This window comes from Pleurodeles waltl, chromosome 5 (genome assembly GCF_031143425.1).
Source record: "Pleurodeles waltl isolate 20211129_DDA chromosome 5, aPleWal1.hap1.20221129, whole genome shotgun sequence".
NCBI lineage: Eukaryota > Metazoa > Chordata > Amphibia > Caudata > Salamandridae > Pleurodeles > Pleurodeles waltl.
Window position 1 is genome coordinate 633013238 of NC_090444.1, and position 22013 is coordinate 633035250.

Below are 22013 nucleotides of genomic sequence, written 5' to 3' on the forward strand. Positions count from 1 at the left end.
ATTGACATATAAACACAAATATTACCTTTACTGCAGACAATGCGCTTCGCTGATCCCTAATGTACTGTAAACTGGCAGCCAAAGACTTTGCTGCAGGGGGTTGGGCCTACTTGTCCTAAGGACAAAATAAACACGAAAACCTGTTGTCTTTGACCCCATTCAATATGTCCTGGGCGTCGGGCTATAGAAATTCCACACCCCTGCAGCAAAAGAAAAATTAAGACTGATTGATTAATAACGAGTGTCACCTAATTTCTAAATTCACACAATGACAGTGCCAGGTGCCCTTTTGCATATTCTGTGAATTGTGAGGTCTTCGATTGAAAAATGAGAGAGCCTTGTCTCACAGTTCTGTTGAATGTTGATTTTTATAAATGAATAGAACTCGGATTTAATTATTTGACACAACCTAAATCTGCTTTGTATAGCGGACACATGGCTGAAAGATAACAATACGGTGAGTTTAAATGAGTTAGTCCCCCAGCCTACCAAATAATCTCGTCCTGCAGGAAAGAGAAACAGGGCTGTGGTCTAGCCATGGTTGCCAAACAACATATACATTGAAAGAAAATGATAGCTGATATTTGGGCTGATTTAGAATTATTACAGATAAAACAGACCGACCTTTATAAAGTATTGATCATATTGTTCTGTGGACAGATGCAACAAGTTTGCAGAACACAATATTAAGAAAAACAAATCCTACGTGGCACACTGCAAATTAACAATGAACCTGTCAATGTTATAACTGATCATATTGCTAATCCTGCAAAGTTTAACCAATACAAAGCATTGAATGACAAGGAGTGCTTAGGCCTTGTGAAAAGTAGCAACCCGACAGCGTCATGTAGTGACTTATGACTGGCTAAAGTACACACAGACTTTCTTATAAACTCCCAAGTATACTGATATTACTGGATTTATCTGCTGAGTTTGATACTGGAGCCCGCTGGTGGAGTCCGGTATCAACAGTTCAGCCTTAAGTTTCTTGCCAGATTGATATCAGTAGAGTTAGGTCTCCTTTGTGCACAGGCAAACACTCTGAGTTGTGCTTTTCCTCAAAGGTCAGTGTTATCTCCTCTTTTACTTAAATTACATATGACCCCCCTTGGCACAAGTGATTGAAAATTTTGGACTTACGTCACTGATAAATGCAGTTGATAAATGAGTTACCTACCTTCAGTAATGCCGTTTGTGGTGAATACTCTATCTAACCGCATATTCATCACCTTAAAAATATCCTCAGGCACCAGACTGGGTCTGGAAGCTTTTGCAACAGTTCTTCCTCTTGCTTCTAGGTATTATTATGTGGTTTAACATTGACATCTGCCCGAGAAGTGATGGGCTGGAACAGCATATAAGCACAACCTCTTCACGCCGGTGTCCATTTTTTTTTCTTGTCTCCTTCCACACCCTGGAGAGCAGATACAAAATATTTGGAGGTAGCGGTACAGAGATCTCTAATTTGAGACATTTGTAGACGGTAAAAAGAGACCACACACAAAAATGAGAGGTTCTCTTCTGGGAGATACTTCTTACAGATTTATCACCTTTAGGGTATATACCAAAGCAGTATCTCCTAAGGTGCAGGTCTCTGGATTGAGCTCTGACAAAAAAGCCCTGCAAGGCTGAATGGGCAAAAAAACTCTTCTCTTTAGACCTGGCTGTCAAGCTAGAAGTGCTTTATGAATGTGACTGACACCCATGTCGCGGCCTGACAAATGTCAAGAGCTGGCCCTCTGCATGCCAATGCATTGGTGGCAGCCTTGGCCCTGGTGGAATGAGCCCCTAACCCTATTGGAGGTTGCTTTTAGCCAAAGTGTAGCAAGTGTACCTCCATCAATGGATCCTCGACTGCGCCAACACCCTTGCCCCGCTCAAGAAACCCACCACCATCCAAGGAAAGAAAAAACCAGCCTGGTTCACAGACGATCTCACCACCTCCAAAAGCAACTGCCAGAAGCTCAAAAAGAAATGGATCCAAGAACGCACACCCGACAATCTCGCCGCCCTCAAAAATGCCAACCGCGAACACCACCAACGGATCCGCACCGCCAAGCGCGCCCACTTCACCGAACGCATCAACAACAACGCCCACGACTGCAAAGAACTCTTCGGCATCGTGAAGGAACTCTCCAATCCGAAAGCCAACTCCAACGACATCCCGCCCTCCCAGAAACTCTGCGACGACCTCTCCACCTTCTTCCACCAGAAAATCACTACCATCCACGACAGCTTCAACACCGGTCCACCGCCAGACCCCACCCCCGACGTCTCCTCCCGCGACTGCTGCCTCACCGCCTGGACCCACGTGGACGAGGCAGAAACCATAACAACCATGAACACCATCCACTCAGGCTCCCCCACGGACCCCTGCCCCCATCATGTTTTCTACTCAGCCAACGCCACCATCGCCCCCGAACTCCGCAAGATCATCAACCTCTCCTTCACTTCTGCCACCTTCCCGGACAGCTGGAAACACGCAGAAATCCAACCCCTCCTCAAAAAACCCAAGGCTGACCCCAACGACCTCAAAAACTTCCGTCCGATCTCTCTCCTCCCTTTTCCAGCGAAAGTCATCGAGAAGATCGTCAACACTCAGCTCATCCACTTCCTCAAAGACAATTCCATCCTGGACCCCTCACAATCCGGATTCAGACGAAACCACAGCACTGAGACTGCCCTCCTCGCCGCCACAGATGACATCAGACATCAAATGGACAACGGCGAAACCTCAGCCCTCATCCTCCTCGACCTATCAGCCGCCTTTGACACCGTCTGCCACCGCACCCTACTGACCCGCCTCCAGGAAGCCGGCATCCAAGACAAAGCCCTCCATTGGATCTCATCCTTCCTGTCCGACAGAACGCAGAGAGTCCGTCTCTCCCCTTTCCGCTCCAAAGCCACCAACCTCATCTGCGGCGTCTCCCAAGGATCCTCCCTCAGCCCTACGTTGTTCAACGTCTACATGGCCCCCCTCGCTCAACTGGCCCGCCAACATCATCTCAGCATCATCTCCTACGCCGACGATACCCAGCTCATCCTCTCCCTGACCAAAGACCCGCTCACCGCCAAAACAAACCTCCACGAGGGACTAAAATCCATCGCCGATTGGATGAACAACAGTCGCCTGAAACTCAACTCCGACAAGACGGAAGTCCTCATCCTCGGACGCACTCCCTCGGCCTGGAACGACTCATGGTGGCCCTCCGTCCTCGGACCCCCACCCACCCCTGCCAGCCACGCAAGAAACCTCGGCTTCATCCTGGACTCCGCCCTCACCATGTCCAAACAGGTCAGCGCCGTCTCCTCCTCCTGTTTCAACACCCTTCGAATGCTCCGCAGAATCTTCAAGTGGATTCCAACAGAAACCAGAAAGACGGTGACCCAGGCCCTCGTCAGCAGCAGACTTGACTACGGCAACGCACTCTACACAGGCATCCCAACCAAAGACATCAAACGACTCCAACGTATCCAAAATGCCTCCGCCCGACTGATCCTCAACATACCCCGCCGAAGTCACATCTCCCCTCACCTAAAGGAACTCCACTGGCTCCCGGTAGACAAGAGGATCACCTTTAAACTCCTGACCCACGCTCACAAGGCACTTCACAACACCGGACCCTCCTACCTCAACACCAGACTTAACTTCTACACTCCAACGCGTCAACTCCGATCCGCCAACCTCGCCCTCGCCATCGTACCCCGAATCCAGCGCAAGACATCCGGCGGCAGATCCTTCTCCTTCCTCGCCGCCCAGACCTGGAACTCTCTCCCCACATCTCTCCACCAGACCCAGGACCTCCTCGCATTCAGAAGGCTTCTCAAGACCTGGCTCTTCGACCACTAAATCAGCAGCGCTCCCCCCCCCCCCCCCAGCACCTCGAAACCCTGACGGGTACATAGCGCGCTTTATAAATTTTATGATTGATTGATTGATTGATTGATTGATCTTAACCCAAAGGAATATTCACCTTGACACGGTCCTTTTCTATACCGCTTTACCCATCTTTGCCCCACAGAACCTTACAAAAAGCTGACCGTCCACCAGGTGGTCTTTAGTGCGATTGATGTAAAAGTTTAAAGCTATTAACTACCCCCATGTTTTGCCCGTTGTCAGTGTGTTTTGACTGTAGTGCACTGGGATCCTGCTAATCAGGGCCCTCGTGTCTGTGCTCTCTCCTCTAAATTGGGTTGCTGATAAACGTTTACACCTACTATTGGCATACTGGAGCACCCATGTAAGTCCCTAGTATATGGTACTTAGGTACCCAGGGCATTGGTACCCCTGGGGTCTCCCATGGGCTGCAGCATGTATTATGGGAGACCGTGGAAAATATGTCTGCAGGCCTGCCATTGCAGTCTGCGTGAAATGGTGCATGCACCTTTCACTTTAGATATACAACCTGCCCCTATATCATGGTCATGCACTTGGATGTGTAAGTCACCCGTCTGGTAGTCCCTTCAGCAAGGGCAGGGTGCATGTCCCCAAGTGTGAGGGTACACCTGCATGAGCAAGGTGTCTCTGCAAACCCCACCCTCCATTCCCTGGGCTTTGTCAGTGTAGGCAAGCCATCTTGAGGTATGTGGTGGACACTGGCTAACATGAGTAGTCCAACTACATAATGGCTTCTCCTAACCTAGGAATCTTTGGTATCAAATATATTGGAATCATGCAGCTACACTGATTCCAGTGCTAGTTGCATGATCCCATATACTCTGGGGGTTCCTTAGAGGATCCCCCAGTTCTGCCTTTGCAGCATTACGCGGTCTGGCTGCCAGCCCACGCTGCTGCCAACCCCAGACACTGTTCTGCCCTCCTCCTGATGAGCCTAACTCATGCAGGGGAAGGCAGAACAAAGGGTTTCATGCAAGGGAGAAGAGATACCACCTCTCCCTTTGAAATAGGTGGCTCTGGGGTGGGGTGTCCTCTGAGCGCCACCAGACTGCTTTGAAGGGCACATTTGGTGCTCTCCTTGCATAATCCTGTTTGCATCAGTTCAGGAAACCCTGGTTCCTGCTCTGGCGTGGAACTACTCAAAAGACAGGGAAGTGACCACACCCAGTCCAGCTCCTCCCCTAAGGAGTTGCACAGAGCTCTGCCAGGTGGTCGGTTGATTCTGCCTTCTTGGAACCAAGGTAGCCAGAGGCCCCTGCCATCATCTGACTGGTTAGGCCAGGAAGATGACGTGCCTGACCATCTCTGATAGGTGGTTCACTACGTAGAGTGCCCAACCCCCTTTTAGGGTTATTTTAGGGCTCCCCGGAGGGTGGCTCCTCAGAATCGTCAAGCAAGACTCTTCAAGGAACTCTCTGCAAGACTTTTTCTGCTCCTGGCCTCCAGAACCGCTGCTGGTCTGCTTTTGGAACTTAAACAAGACTGTATCCATTTGGGGGGCTCCCACTGCAACATTGTTTCTCCAGCTCCTGCAAGATTTCTGCAACATCCTTGGCTGTTGCATCCTACAGGGTCACGAGGACTGTGCCTGTATCCGAGAAGCAAGAAGGAATCTCCCTTGGAGTGAAGGAATCACTCCCTTGCATCCACAGGCACCTCAAGACGACGATGAACAGCTGGTGGATCCTGCTGTCCCAAGGACAGCGTAAAGGCTCTGTTCACAGGTGGTCGTTCTGTGAACCTCTCTGGGTCTAACTTGTCTTCTGACCAGCTTGGGAGACGGTGAACCCTTGCTGCAGCCACTGCAAGGAACCCCTGTGCACCGCAACTTTTGCTCTAGCCATGACTTGTAACTTGTTGGCTCTTCCTCCCAGAGTTCTTTGAGCTCCTAAAGCCCCATCCTCCAGGTCTCTGCAACTCCATATTCAGCCTCCATTTTGCAGCTCCTGCGACGTGGGACTCCTGTTCGGTGTGCCGCTGAGGCCTCCCTCTGCCTGCTGCCAGTGGGACACTCATGGGGACTCCTCAGACTCCTGCTGAAGGCTTGCCCTGACTCTGTAGTCACTAGTACCTTGCTAGTCCTCCAACCCTGCAATCCTTCTTGCAGCAGCTATTTGCATTTGCCAGGACTTGTTGGTGGTTCTGCTGACCTGACACTCCTGCAGTCTGGCAGCTGACGTGGGACAGCTCATGGGCGACTCCCAGGATCCCTTTGGACTCCACAGCTGGACTTCTTCCTTCACCGTCCTGCAGGAACTTCACCTTCAAGAAGATGGGCATTGCCTACCTGTACCGTCTGGACAATGTCCCCTTCTTTTTCAGGTTCTTCACATCCGGAATACATCTTTTGGTTCCACCAGCCTGGTCCACAGGTTGCGACAGCAGCTGGACAGCTGAGGGTTCCACTGACTTAAACAAGGGTTTCCGAAGCCATTTCAACCCTATGTACCTGGGCTCCCTGGTGTAGGTGCTTCTGTCTTCTGGGTATCCACGGGTGGGGGCACTTTCCTACCTACTTTGTGCCAACTGGTTTCCTCTGGGTCCACTGGGAAGGGTCCTGAATCCATAAAAATCCAACTGCGATGGTCCTGTGTTAGCCTATGGAACACCCGGCATGATAACAGCTCTGCTCTTGGGTGCCTGTAGGATTTCTAGTACTTGCCTCTGATTTCCCACTCCCCCATCCCCAGGGATCCTAACACACTTACCTTGGTTGGGCACCTCCATTCTTATGCTACTTTCTTAGTATATGGTTTGCTCCTACACCCAAATAGGGCCCCATGTAATTTTATGCTTTTCCTGCTTGTTGCTAAGTGTATATTTTTGTGTGTTACTATCCCCGGGTGATGATACACCAATGTTAGTATAGCTTTAGTGATGTAATAAAGAGACCTTTATTTTTGCCACATCTGGTGTGGCTCTTTCTTGTGAATGGTTACTGAGTGACTATTTTGGTATTGCAGGTGCTTTACACTCCTCCTAGATAAGCTTTAGCTACTCACCACACCTACCACTAGAGAGCTTTTGCTATCTGGACACCTAAAAGCTATCACTAAGGGTTGCCTGGACTCAATATAGGGTGCCACACCATAAATTGAGCTAGCCTCCTACACAACAATGGAATCTCTCCTCCTTTTTTGAGAGGTGAAACAGTGCCAAGAACGTTGGAAGGATGATCGAGTACCCAACATGAAAAGAAGTCCCATCTTTCAGCAAAAAGCATTCCTGTTCCTCAGCACCAGTATGTCTAGAAAAGGTGGTGTAGGGCAAGAATCTGGAGCTCACTCACACGACTAACTGAAGCGATCACGACATGCAAGACAGACTTTAGAGTCAAAAGGTGCAATGAGCAGTTGTGCAGTGGCTCTGAGGAAGTATATGTGAGAAAAGGTAGTACCGCATTAAGGTCCCACTCTGGCATCGCAAACAGTTTGTAAGGTAACATTTGTATCAAACCTTTAATAAAACCATCACAGCAGATGATGTGAACAAGGACGGTTAATCCAGTAAAGGTAAAATGGCCTACAAGTAACCCTTAATTTTGCCCACCACAGGTTTTTGCTCTGCCAAAGACAAAAACTACAAAACATCCCAACAGTTTGACTTGTAATGGGTCTGTGTTGTGGGCTTCAAACATGCTACAAATCTGCCCAGTGCCAGGATAAATGGCCTTTCTATTGGCTCACCTGTCAACGAAGATGATATCCACAATCTCTGGCATTGTATCAATCAGTCAACTGCTGCTGCTCAAGCTCCATGCATTGAGGTGTAGATTATAGAAGTTCGGGTGAAGAACCCTGCAATGATGCTGTGACAGGAGGAGCAGTATGCATTAGGCCAGCAAGTCAAGAAGCCTCAGAGCCACATTCACTGAGATCCAGGACCGAAGCTGAAACATAGGGGGTCATAATCTGAATGTGTTGTACTCATGACTGAAGAAAGGCCCTGAATTGCACCGTGTCCAGAAATGCTCCTTCAAAAGGAAGCCTCTGCAAAGGAGTCAAGTGCGACTTTGGCTCCATAGAAACCTCAGCAATATCAGGAGATCGCTGTCTCCTGAAGATGGTCTATGACTGACTGTATCTTACCCACCTTCAACAGACAGTCATTGAGGCAGGGTGAAACTGGCATCCCCAGCCTTCGAAAATGGGCAGCCCCACTGCCATAACTTTTGTGAAAATGTGAGGGGTACTGGTAAAGTGAAGGGGAACACAGTAAAGTGAAAAGGATCCTCACCAACTTTGTACTGCAGATAAACTTGCTAGTTGGGAGAAAGACTGAGTGGCACCTTAATGTCTCCACAACTTTTCTAACAATAAAGAATTGTAGGATGGGGCCTTCTTGTGTTTCATTGTGGACTTTGATTTACCCGATGACCTAAAGTGCAAAGAGGACACCATTGTAGGAAAGGCCTCAAGAGCGGGAATGAGTCTGTGCCCTCTACTTTAAGTGGGACTTGCGTGCTTTTTGCCAATGTACAGCTTCACTTTAGCAACTCAGATCGCCTATGGGTTCACGGGGGCATATTCTCTACATGAAAAGGCATACCTAGTGGGGACACATCACGGACATTTGTTTCCGACAATTGCTGCATTGCTTGAGCCCAGCAGTTTTAGGTGGTGACATTCCCTTGTACACTGGATTTAAACTTTTTTGAGAAAACATTTGAAGAAAGAAAGGGAGTGGATGTCTGTATCAGTGTTTGAAGTTGCAGAAAAAAAGGAACCGCATCAGTGCTCAAAGGTGGTGCCTATGTGCAACTTTATCCGTCACTTCTGGGTCAGAACAAAGTCAACTCAGAGATTCATGGGAGCACTGCCTAGAAAGCTTGTAGATCCCTACTGGTGCCTATATTATATTCTAAAGGTGAGGAATATGTTGTTAGAAGTAGCCAGAAACACAAATTCTATATATAATCCAGCTATTAGAGTTGCTAGCTTACAAAATTGCTTGTCCAGTGTTCAAAGGTGGGCACCTAAGATTAAGAGGGGAGAAAGACTAAGGGGGTGATTCTGACCCCGGCGGTCTTAGACCGCCGGGGCCAGGGTCGGCGGGAGCACCGCCGACAGGCCGGCGGTGCCCCGCAGGGCATTCTGACCGCGGCGGTAAAGCCGCGGTCAGACCGGCAACACTGGCGGTCTCCCGCCAGTGTACCGCCGCCCTATTGAATCCTCCAAGGCGGCGCAGCTAGCTGCGCCGCCGAGGGGATTCCGACCCCCCCCCTACCGCCATCCAGTTCCCGGCGGTCTGCCCGCCGGGAACCGGATGGCGGTAGGGGGGGTCGCGGGGCCCCTGGGGGCCCCTGCAGTGCCCATGCCACTGGCATGCCCCCGTAAGAGGGCCCCTACAAGTATTTCACTGTCTGCTTGGCAGACAGTGAAATACGCGACGGGTGCAACAGCACCCGTCGCACCTTCCCACTCCGCCGGCTCGATTACGAGCCGGCATCCTTGTGGGAAGGGAGTTTTTCCCTGGGCTGGCGGGCGGTCTTTTGGCGACCGCCCGCCAGCCCAGGGAAAAACTTAGAATACCCTCCGCGGTCTTTCGACCGCGGAGCGGTATTTCGGAGGGGGAAGTCTGGCGGGCGGCCTCCGTCGCCCGCCAGACTTAGAATGACCCCCTAAAATTCTAATGCTTTTCTACCAAACACCACTGTGGAAGCATGCTTTCTGGCCATCCTTCTTGGGCCAGCTACCCACACTTGCAACAAGAATTAAAAAAAATGGGGATAAAGTTTGACTTAAGGTTTAAATATAAAATAAATATAAAATATAAAAGAACAGATCTGTGATTTAACCAAGACCTGTTTATGTCAATTACGGGTCCTGAAACGTGCCATATGTGACAAATTAGACTATTGCAATCCGATGTACGTTGGCCTTCCAGCCAAGGGACAAACAGACTTCTAATGATACAGAATGCATCGTTCAGTTGGAAAAGTCCCCGTTCAAATCGAGAAAACTATTAAACATTTAGGGGGCCATTATGACTTCGGTGGACGGTTTACACCGTCCGCCAAAGTCCCGACGGGCAGGTTGCCGCCAGTGCGGCTGCCTCCCCGTGGGCCCTATTATGAATTTCCTGCTGACCCAGTGGGAAACAGCCTACAGCATTGTCATCGGCTCCTAATCGAGCAGTTGGCAATGCTATAGTGCATAGGGTGCATCCGCACCCATCGCAGAGTTCACTGTCTGCTTGTGACGGGGCTGGCCAAGGGGGCCCGTGCACTATCCATGCCAAGTGCATAGGCAGTGCAGGGGCCTGCACCCCATCTCCTCCAGCCCTGATATGGTGGTGCTTGCTACTGCCATGTACTGGCTGGTGGAGAGGGAGGGTCATAATCCCCAGGGTGGCGCTGCTTGCAGCTTTGCCCTGGCAGATTGGGAATACCAGCCTGTTAGGACACAGTCATAATGTGGTTATCAGACTGCCACTGCGACCGTGGCAGTCAATAGACCTCCAGGGTCGTAATTGGGCCCTTAGTTTTTCCCCTAGTGAGCCTGCTTATTATTTTATTATATGACAGATGCTCTTGCTGTTTGTAGGCATTTAGACCGGCCGCTGCAAGATACCCACAAGTGAACGTTTATAAATGCTAGAATATAAATAAATAAACTCAAGATTGCCTTGCTGCTCCACTGTGGTTTACTGATGAAGAATGTTTGTCAAAATGTAATGGATCTTGCTATTATCTGTGCTGCCTCTCTATATGCTTTTATTGTGGAGAAAAACTGCAGGACCAACAAGAGGAATCAATGCCTTCTGGCCACCTTGACGTAATGACCAGCATTCAATTTTTTGACGAAATTTCTTCTCTGCTGGAACACTTGTGTCGAAACGATGCTTTCTAGGCCAGCATTTACAATTGACAAACACAAAACATATTTAAACCTGCAGTGCTTTAGTCTGTCCTTTATGACTCCCAGTGATCCAAAAGGATCTTTAAAAAATAAGTCTTGAGGATGCCTTTGGTACAAAAGCCACAGTGGATAAAACATATTGGCTGAAGACCCCCTATTATAATGTGAAAACTAAAAAACACATTGGCTGAAGACCTCCTATTATAATGTGAAAACTATCTATACATTTTGAGTATCATGAAAGGTGCTATTAAACATATGTAATTTTGATTGACTATCTCCAATTGTTTTGTAACCACTGTTGTTCTTACATAAATAGGACATTGTATCCAAGACTGGGTGTTTCTAATGTATGCTTTTAACCGGAGACTTCTCACCTTGACCCCAAACACCAGACCGATAGTGAAATTCAGAAGGCACTGCTCCTGTGTGCCGGTAGGTGGTGCTGTGCGGCTCTGTGCCAACATTGTTCCGCTCCTGAAGTAACAAATGGAGCAGAATATAAGCACCACCCATTTGCATGTATGTCAGTTTTTTTTTTCTTTCCACACTTTCAAACATAGATCTGGAGCTGCACTCCACTTTTCCTTCACTATAAGGAAGTGCCTTTTCCTTCAAAATCTTTCCTGTGTATAAGGGAACATGTCACCCCCTATGACTACAGGATTTAAGCCTTTTAGGGACGTCTCCCAAACAGATGTCTGTAACAGATCACCATGAGGTGTGTCTCTGATGTTTTGGTTTTTCACATGACTCCAAGGCCTACGACAACTGCTTGCAGATGAATCCAAGGTGATTTGTAAACACAAAGTGAAGTTGTGTGTGGCAAAACAGTGAAAGACTCCAGCTGGCCCCACTCCAGGTCAAAGTCGAGAGTCTAGCACTGCTCCTGAAGTCATTTGCGCACCAAATCATCTTTTCAGTCAAAGTGTACGGTAAGAAGAAACTAAAGAATTCCTTGGGGGACTCAGTCCCTTCCTGCCACTCTCGTTCTCCAGAGAAGACATGAAGTTGTTGTTGTGCTTCCAGCTTGTTCTGTTTCCAACTCAATCAAATTCTATTGAGGATCTGATTCGGTCTTTGGTTCCGATGCATCTTGACTTTTCAGGTCCGTCCTCAAAGTCATAGTAGGTCATATCCTTTTGTGGGGCCAACCTGCACATTTTTGGCACACTTACGAATGAATCCTTGTGGTACGTCTCGAGACGGGTTCCGATGGTCTGCTATCAGCATGGTTTCTGAACCCGTTTTGGGTTCACATCCGCATTAGTGCAGACTTATAGTGTAGGCTCTGGAACTGGCTGAACCATCATGGCATTTCTCGGTTGGCACACCACCTGTTGGGATCTTTAAATACCGGGGCAGACGAACTCTGCTGATGGGGCCCAGCTGATCACATATGGCGGGTGGTGTAAACCTGGAGGTGGTGCAAGGCGTCTTACAGAGATGGGGGGAACCCTGCTCTACTTTTTCGCCATTGCAGAGAACACACATTGTCAACGCTTTTGCCTGTTGGAGTTCCCAAGAATGCTGTCCCTTGGAGTTGTAATCCACCTGCAGTGGAGTTTGGAACTCCAGTATGCCTTTCTGCCACTACCTAGCCCAGAGTTCTGAATAAGATCAGGATCAACTGAGCCCAAGTAATCCTAGTGGCTTTGGATTGGGCCAGGAGAGTGTGGTACCCAGAAGTTCTGGGCAAGAGCATCTGTCCTTTGATCATGATGCTGCTTAGGGAGGAGTTTTTGTGGTAGCAGCAGGGCAGGGCCTTGCACCTGGGCATGAGCAACCTGCACCTCCATGCACGGAGATGTGTGGCACAATGGTTAGAGCGGCAGACCCTGATGCAGAGATCTGACCAGGGTTCAATTCCCGCCTCGGCGGGTCTTGGGCTCGATTCCCTTGGACCAGATAATTCTCGCCTCTGTGCCTAATCTAATTAATGGGTCCCGCTCTGTAACTCTGGGCAATAGCTTGCTTGCTCTCCACATCGGCCTTGACAACGCTTGGATGCCTGGCTTCACCCTGGGGGTTGCCCAGGAGTGGGCGCCTCACAGGGAAAAGCCAGGAGGGGTTCCACAGCTGTATGTGTACAGCGCCCCGAGACCCTAAAGGGTGAGTAGTGCGCTATAAAAGTGCAAAGATTGAAGATGGAGCCATGGCAGTTTTATCTCCTTCGATCTTCTTCCCAAAGTTGTTGGTGTAATCCTAACAGCCAGGCATCTTTCCATGAAGTCAGTGTATTGTGGGAGCTAGGATATGTTTGTGGCTTGGTGCAGTGTCCTCCAGACAGACCAATTGCAGGCCAAGCTGTCTGATATATTGTTATTACTTCTTTCATTTGCCCAACAAGGTCTTGCTGTGGGCCCTGTTAAGAGTACTTGTCGGCTCTTTCGGCCCTTTTACATTTAATGTGCCAGCTGTTGTTCGAATCAGCCATTATGATGCATTTTCTAAAAGGTTTGCAACATATGTTTTTGCCAAAGCCTTTTGAGATGCCACAGTGGGACTCAAATTTGGTCCCGTTGTTCGTCATGTATACCCCTTTCGAGCCACTGCAGAAGTTGTCAGTTGTGCATCTTCAGCTTCAAAACAGTCTTTCTGGTTGCAATAACTTCTGCACGCCGTGTGAGTGAGCTACAGGCCCTCTCAGTCCAGTCTTCTTGCACCACCTTTTTGCAGGACAAAAGGGTAATACGGACTAGAGCAGCATACCTATTGAAGGTAGAGATTTTTTTGTGTGTCGGAGAAACTATCACTTTTCCAACTTTCTTCACTTTGCCTCATTCCTTGAAAGAGGAAGAGAGACTATATGGCTTGGACCACAAAAGACATTGATCCTATCAAGGAACATCAGGTTGATGATCAACTCTTTGCAGGGTTCTTTGGTTCAAAGAAGGGCAAAGTGGTGCAGATGTGGACCATATCCTGGTGAATATTTCTCTTTATTAAGCTGTTCTCTGTGTTGCTCAAGAATTAACCTTCCAGAATGCGTGAGGGCTCATCCCACCAGAATTAAGCCTACTACCACTGCGTTGACATGAAGGGTACCTGTCCCAGATATATGTCGGGATGCTTTACGGACATCACTGTACAATGTTCATGTAGCCTTGACACCCAGGTGCAACAGGAAGGTAATTTTACCCATTTGGTCCAACAGGACTCTGTGATCTGAGCCATTCCACAGAGGCACTGTCTTAAAAGGCACTGCTTTGGAATTTCTTCACAAGGTGAGGAATCTCCGGTCAGAAGTGTCTATCAGGAGAACATGCTTCTTACCTTTAGTAATGCTCTTTCTGGTGGATACTGTATCTAGCTGCAGATTCCTCACAGGCCATCCACCTCCCCTTTCTGTGGCATTGTCTCCTTTTCCATATAAAAGGTCCCGGTTTAGGAATCAACATATTGGTTGTTCCAGTTTGCTGTTGAGCTCTACATTTTAGGGCAGTTAGAAACGTATGAAAGAAACTGATGTCAGCGTGCATGTGTGGTGCTTACATGCTACTGTGTTCATCACTTCTGGGGTGGAACAGCGTTGGTGAAACAATCACACAGCATCACCTGCTGGTGCACATGAACACAGATTTTTGAGTTTCCCAATCCAGTCTGGCACCTGGGGAAATTCCCAAGGTGAGAAATCTGCAGTTAGATTGAGTGTCCACCGGAAACAGCTTTACGGAAGGTAAGTAACTTTTTATTTTATCATATATTCTATATATGCTCAAAAACTAGGACTGCTGTCTTCCAGAAGGACTTTATTCATGAATTTCTCATTTCAGGGTAACCGAAGGAGGTATTTAAAGGTCTCCACGTTGGTGCTGTTGAAGAGTCTCTGTTGTTCATCATCATGCTGGATCATGGACTGGGTTCCATTCCGCCTCTGCCTGCAAGATTGTGTCCTGTCCAGATCACAACACAGTACTAATTGAGACCATGACATCAAGAAGGAACAAAAATCTGCTAGGCCTCAGAAAGTGACTGGCATAAAGAGTAAAAGTAGGACTGGTTGTCTCGGTGCCAAAGTCAAGTGGGCTAATGAGGTTATCCGAGCCTTCCAAGAGAAAGAGAAGATTCTGTAGTGCGAGAAAGGTCTGAGAAACGTCTCCACCCTGGAGAGGGACCCTATATTTCGTACACGGAATCTTAATGGGTGGTTTTTGGTCATGCATCTGCCTGTGTCACAAACAGTCACCCTTGTAGGACAGAAGTGTTATTATACCCTTTGGGAATGCTCTGATTGGTTCTTCGGTTTATTGCCATTTAGCAGTTAATTTGGAACCCAGTTCTGCTGCTATTTTAAAGCCGTAGAGCCATAGGCATCCTTACTATCTTTCGCAACTGAAGGCATGTAGTTGCTGATTTCTAAGGTTGGATCACGTAAGGCGATGCCTTGGTACGGTGCCTTCACTGTGTCTGAAACCTGTGGTGGATCATGAGATCCTCTGGATTCTCAAACAGCACAACACTATCTATGCACATTCGTTGATGGTCCCTTGATGTCGCATTGGACAAGGTAAGACTGTTCGTTATTTCTCTATAGTCAGGTGAGCTCAGAGCCATCTTCTTCAGATTTTTCTTATTTTTATCCACCCTCGAGACGTCGGTATATCCCTTAGGCGTCATAACCCTTAAACGTTTGTTGCATTCTAAACCAGGGTATACGTGTGACATGATTTTATTCCAGACAGTCAGGTTCTGCAGCACCAGTTTCATGTTAACTGTGAGTAAGTTTTGTGTGGGTGTTTGCTTATCTGACTTTTTTTTCTTGACGCTCATGCCTTTAGGGCATGAGGATGATTTCATATTATATTTCAGTTTCTGTACCTTTTACTTTTAATCTGGGTACTTTCTTTTTGAAACCGGTTTGTATTACTTAGGCTGGTTTCTGTTAAATAGACAAAAGCGATACCCGTTTCTGTCGTAATAAAACCCTATCTCTTGTAGTCTGTTTCTCTATTAGTTGCAGAATAAGCACGCCTTTATTGTATATTAAAACTATTTGGAAAATTAAGCACTTCTCCTCGGCTTGCTTTTCTTTCTTTCTCTTTATTACTATTTTGCAAAATGGACAATTATAAATACGTTTAAATCAACCAATTGAAGCGAAAGAAGAACCAACCGAGCCAGCTTGTTCCTCCAAAGCCAATCCCTCGTCCAGGTCGACTCAGAGGGTGTTTATTTTTGGAAAAGTGGATGGTTGACACCCCATGGTGGTCCCTGGTTGACTACTGGGACTACACTCTTAGTAGCTTTGAGCTTCAGCTTGTTGGAACTCATCCATGCATTGACGAAAGAAGGAGGGTGTCTGAGTTAGATTACGGTATAAGAAATAAGAAGATGCCTTACAGCAAAAACCTCTTTCAAGTATGCCATTTCGCTATGAAAACTACACCGGCTTCCAGACTTCATCTCTTTGTCAGGAGCTGGGAGCCCATCCCATGCGTCTTCATCCTTTGCAACGTTGCATGCAGTAGAAACCACCCCTGCACAGAAAGTATGCACTAGAAACCTACATCTTCCAAAAGGCACTAACCAACCTGTCTTGCTTTACACAAGAAATATAACACTTATATGAACAAACAGATCAAAAAGGGTCGGATGGTTGGCCATCTAAACAGCTTCCATCTTGCCCTGATCCTGGAATGTAAAACAGTACTGTACAAGTGCCAGAAAGGTTTAGAGGTTTAGCGTCCTGATATGTTGGCCACTGTTAGCTTCAAGGAATATATATCAAGGCTTTGGAACAAATCTTGAAAGTAACTCATTATTTAGAACCCTATTTAGAGAGGTTCAGAGGAAGGCACAACCTTCCCCTGCCACGGTATTGCCTGTCCATTGCTAATTACAATCAAGTATGAAGTAGGTTTCCTTCCCCTTAGATTTCTGTGTCTGCTCAGTTGCAGGCCAATTTTTACAAGGCCTAGCGGGACGGTAGGATGGTGATGGGACTAACTTCTCAGAGTTTGGTATAGCCCCTGTCTCCTCGCGACCAGAAAGCAGCGTGTTTCTGTGCTCCGGGTAGGCGAAGACCGCTCCCAGCATCCCCACCATCAAACTTGCCACTGTAATAATTAGGATTATGTTCCCTGGGTCTCACCATCACACTAAATGGACTTTGACGTAACTGAGTTGTAAGTGCAGATATTTTTATTATTTTCACTGTCTTTGTATTTTGAGGTAAATTGCACATATGTTTGTTTGGGTCAAATGTAATTGAAATGTGTTAATTTAGCAGTGGAATAACTTTCAGTGTTTACTTATTTGTATTTTGTTGTTGGTAAAGAAGCGTTAATCATCACACAGTTATTGCTTGGTCTCAAGCTGCAAAAGTGAAATTGTCCTTGCAAACCTATTTTGAAAAACATTTCTTTATTGATTGAACTGGAAAAATTACTTGGTAAGATCTAGCTGCAATCATGCACATATCCCTGTGTCAGGCTTTGCACACAGCTCTCAATGCATTTAATCACATTCCTTGTTCTCTCTTGCATGCTGTACAGTTCTACTTGTTCCAGATTATGTGTGCCAATATTCTTTAGACTGAATTCAGAAGTGATACCTTCTTTCATTCTGAAATCTGTTTTTGAGTGCTGTGTTCAAATCCTTTGGCTGTCGAATTTTCTCAATAAAAATTATTACTGAATCTGCATACATTAGGATTGTTGGCGAAATGTGGTGATTTGAAGTCACTCAATGGATACGAAAAATCCTAATTAAAAAAAAAGGTTGTTTATCAATTTTTCTTAACCTACTCATTTTACTCCTTGTCCATTTTCTTGTAGAAAAAATGAGTGCACCAAATCAACCCTCACACAAAGAGGTCGGCAAAGCTATTGAGCCCATGGAAGATCACAGCTACAAACAAGAGAAAAAGATCAGGGCCGCCCTTCGTTCAACAGAACGTGATCATAAGAAACATGAACAGTGCTCCTTCATGTTGGACTCAGTTGGCGGGCCCATGCCAAAAAAATCAATTCCAGATGTTGATCTTAATAAGCCTTACCTCAGCCTTGGCTGTAGCAATGCTAAACTTCCTGTGTCTGTGCCCATGCCGATTGCCAGAACTGCTCGCCAGACTTCAAGGACAGACTGTCCTGCTGACCGCTTAAAGTTCTTTGAAACCTTGCGACTTTTGCTAAAACTTACCTCAGTGTCTAAGAAAAAGGAAAGGGAACAGAGAGGGCAGGAAAATACCTCCATGTGGATGAATCGCTCCAATGAACTGCTCTGGCTTGAACTGAAAGCGTGGCATGAGGGAAGGAGCATCAATGACCAAGACTTGTATCTCTTCACTGCTCGCCAGGCGATCCCAGACATCATTAATCAAATCCTCACTTTTAAAGTTAATTACAGCACCATCTCTTGTGTACGGAATGGGGCCGGCCTCAATGGTACTGCAGGGCAAGGGCAATCCAAGACCACCCACGGTGTCAGTATTCTGGGGCTTTCAAGCTACAAGGACCATCTGCAGCGCCAGCGGGTCTCATTTGAGCAGGTGAAGCAGATAATGGAGCTCTTGGAGTACGTCGAAGCACTTTATCCATCTCAGCAAGCCCTTCAAAAGGACTATGAGAAGTATGCTGCAAAAGACTTTCAGGACCGAGTGCAGGCACTCTGTCTGTGGCTAAACATAACTAAGGACTTGAACCACAAGCTAAGGATTATGGGGACTGTCTTGGGTGTTAAAAATCTGTCAGACAGTGGCTGGCCAGTGTTTGAAATGCCTTCTCCTCGACAATCCAATGAACACGACGATGAAGATGAGGACACGGAACGAGAGGATGATGATATGATGAAGGACTCCTCTGGCACTTGCTCGGACATAAGCGAGAATGAAGAACAAAGCTCTGTAAAGGACGCTGCACAAACCAGGCAACCCATGGAGAACAATTTTGCCGGCAAACCAAAGGTTCCCTCTCCGGACCATTTTTTGAGGAGTCTGGATCGGCTCGTCTCAGAGGATGACTCCTTCTGCTTGGCAACACATGATTGCAGCCCCGACATTGGCTGCAGTAGGCATTGCTTGACCTCCATGTACAGACCTTTTGTAGACAAAGCTTTGAAGCAAATGGGATTAAGAAAACTCATTTTGCGACTTCACAAGCTCATGCATGGGTCCTTGCAAAGGGCACGTATTGCATTAAGAAAGACTGATTACCCGCAAGAGGTAGGTTTATTTCCACGCAGGTCAGACGTCTGTTCATTATGTTTATAGCGAGTTCTTATATATATAAAAATATATACAATATATTGGAGCATTGTGTTGAAGACACAAAGAGGCTAGAATGACACTCGTGATACATTCCTCACAAGTATGTATTAGGATCTGCAGTGCGAGCAATCAGTTCACGTTATCTTTATGTATTCACAGGAGCCTATTCCCTGATTGGCTTATAAAGGTTCTTACTGTCACGTGGGATGCAGTGCACCTGATAAAAGTTCAGTAGTTTTCTCTGACAGATGTGAAGGTTATTGTCATGTATATTAATTCACATTTCTTGCAGGGGGAACTATAAGCAGTGCCTACTGTGGGAAACGTTTACTCTCTAACGTCAATGTAATGCATTTAGCAAAAAATGGTTGCAGGGCATATGTATTCCCCTTGCTTGCACTCTCTACCCTTGTCCCCCTGCACTCCTGTTTGTTGCACATCTTCTTGGATGGATGAGCAGGCGTAACTGTCATCCAGTGGCCAGGTTGGTGACTGTCTAACAGGCAGATGTAGGTTCTAATAGACTTTTGCACATGCCCAAACTGCCAACCACTAGAAAAATCACTCTTGTCTCTGTATCACTAACTCCTTTCATCTGTCAAAATAGACAGTGCACAGAGTATAGTTAACTTATTGTGCAGTGAGCACTGTACATAAAATGTAATTGTATACTGTTGTTCAGACATATTGATATCGTGAAGAGCCATCAAACAGATCCATTTGTCGTTCTTGGTTTAGCGGCATGAGTACTTCTGGTATTACTCAGTTTTAGGCAGCCTAGGTCTTGCTCAATAGAGTAGTTTGTTAGTTTACTAGTGAATAAAGCATACTGGAAGTAGAAGACCGCGACACTGATGTCGATAGAGGTAGTTGATGCCATTGAGGAAAGAGTGATGGGATGAACTAGAAAGAACGGGATTGGCATGGATAACTCGGTTGGGTTAGCGCAAACAATGAAGGATAGAAACTTTCATTAGGGCTAACAATCGGGAATGGATATCTCAGGAAAAAGTACGACGAAAGAGCTTGAAGGCAGGGTTGTCATGTTTTCTGGTCAACTTCAGTCTGAAATTTGATTTGAAAGCAATTTAATAGACTTCTTTCAAAGGTCGACAACAAGGAAGGACTCACTAGCTACCAGTAGTAATCACAGCTAAGCGTTGAGTGGTGTCCGCGTGAATCACCTTTTATTTCATTTTTATAGGGAGCATAAACATGTATTAAAATATTCATTGTTTAGATTAATTTATTTTTTTAACATGCTTAATACCAATTGTTTTACTAATTTGATTATTTTTTGGCAGCCTAAGTGTTGTGCTAACAATGTCATTACGTTTCATGCACATTTCCTTATATTTGGGCTGGAAACTTAATTCTGAGTGAGCTTAATTTATCATCATCCAGCCCCCACTTTCTCTTCATATGCCACCATTTTTACATTCACACTACGAGCGCCATTGATATAAGATAAAAAAATGCACGCTTGTGACACAATGCCTCCTATAATTAACAACCTGGTTTGTTGACTCAAATGATTCATTCTTTCCCAATCTAAGTGGAAATGGCGCCCCCTATGGGTTGCTGATATTGGCTCAGCCAGAGTAACATAGTTAGACTCCATTTTAAGTCCAGTTAAAGTCGTAAACCATTACCAGTGAACCTGCTCATACACTGCTCATCCCAGTGTTTTGCTGATGTAACTGGCCTGGCTGATCTTCATTTTAAAGGAGCAAAAGGTTGGCAGCACGCCCACTGGCATGGGGCACTGGTGATAATTCCCAGGTGGACTGACAAGCCAGTTATGTACCATCCAGTATCAGAAATACTACACAAGTGTGCAAGTCACAATCACAGAATTTTATCGAGTTTGTTTTGGCATACCTTTGTTTAATTTTCTATATATTAGTACATGCGGGAAGGGTTTAGGATGGTTCCCAATTTTTCCCCTGGGTTGCCCCCAGTGTGGACAGGAGAGTTGTCCCTTGCAAGTTAGCTTAACCATCAGTTTTGTTTGCTTAAGTATAAAAACATGACCTTGTAACACAGCATGACACTTTTTTGTGTGATGCAATTTTACTGTACCTGATTGCACCACGATCCTATGTTCTGGCATGTGGGTCTCAGAGCACTGAGGAAATCTTGGTCCAGCATTGTCTAGTATTTTAAATTGCTTAATATGCATGTGGACCGATGTTTTGATAAAGGAGCTCCAGAGCAAAGAAACCAGGATAAATGAACAATCACCTTTTTGTAATGTCATGTAAACTAATTTCATTTAATGTGGTTGGATTTTCTGTGTAGCCTTTACTTTTTTGCATCTAAGCCTAGAATTAATTGATGTGCTGATGGTAATGGCACTCACCAACATCTCCGTTTTTCCTCTAATCCTTAGGCTTTGGGGTGATATAAATACATAATTTTGTGCTTGATTAATTCATTCTGTGTCCAGGCAGTCAACCGTCCCTCAGTATACTCAATAGAGTTGAAACTTTCTTTCACATTGGCTAGGAGATGCTATATGCATAGCTTTTGTCCAGGCAGTCCTTAACGTCCCCTGATGGAACATCATTATCTTTAACAAATATATATATATATATATATATATATATATATATATATATATAAAGCAGTACTTCCAATAGCAATATACATCCTTGATGGCCCAATCACAGTAGCAGACTTTTTTTGTTTACAAATCATGGTTCTGGCCATTTGGAAACCATCTCAGTTGAAACTAAAGCAATTTCACAATTAACCTTTAATGTTAATTTGCTACATAGCCCAGGTGGAAGTTATGTTGTATCTAGTGTGGTTGTTCCTCTTTCGAAATCACAATTGTGCACAATTCTTGTTGTCATTTTGCGTCTTTCCAGTCACTCAATCCACTCTTTTTGTCCCTTATTTTCCTGTTGTGATTTAATTGCATCACCATCCTTCTAAGTGGTGATGGGGTATAAAGTTATTGCTCCTCAAAGCCAAATATTATTTCACTGCTAGTTGACCACTCTTTGCAATAAATGGTTGCAATTCACTTCTTATGTTTTCC

The 22013-nt window shown here is 46.1% G+C and overlaps 1 protein-coding gene across 6 annotated transcripts in view; it reads left to right on the forward strand.

The window, feature by feature from the left end:
• Window positions 1–22013, forward strand: part of MAP3K4 (mitogen-activated protein kinase kinase kinase 4) — a 379054-nt gene that overhangs the window by 135935 nt on the left and 221106 nt on the right. For all 6 annotated transcript variants that reach the window (XM_069234493.1, XM_069234494.1, XM_069234496.1 and 3 more), the window contains one exon: window positions 17538–18922. In XM_069234493.1, the coding sequence (XP_069090594.1) occupies window positions 17538–18922 (1385 nt within the window). The remainder of the gene's footprint in view (window positions 1–17537; window positions 18923–22013) is intronic.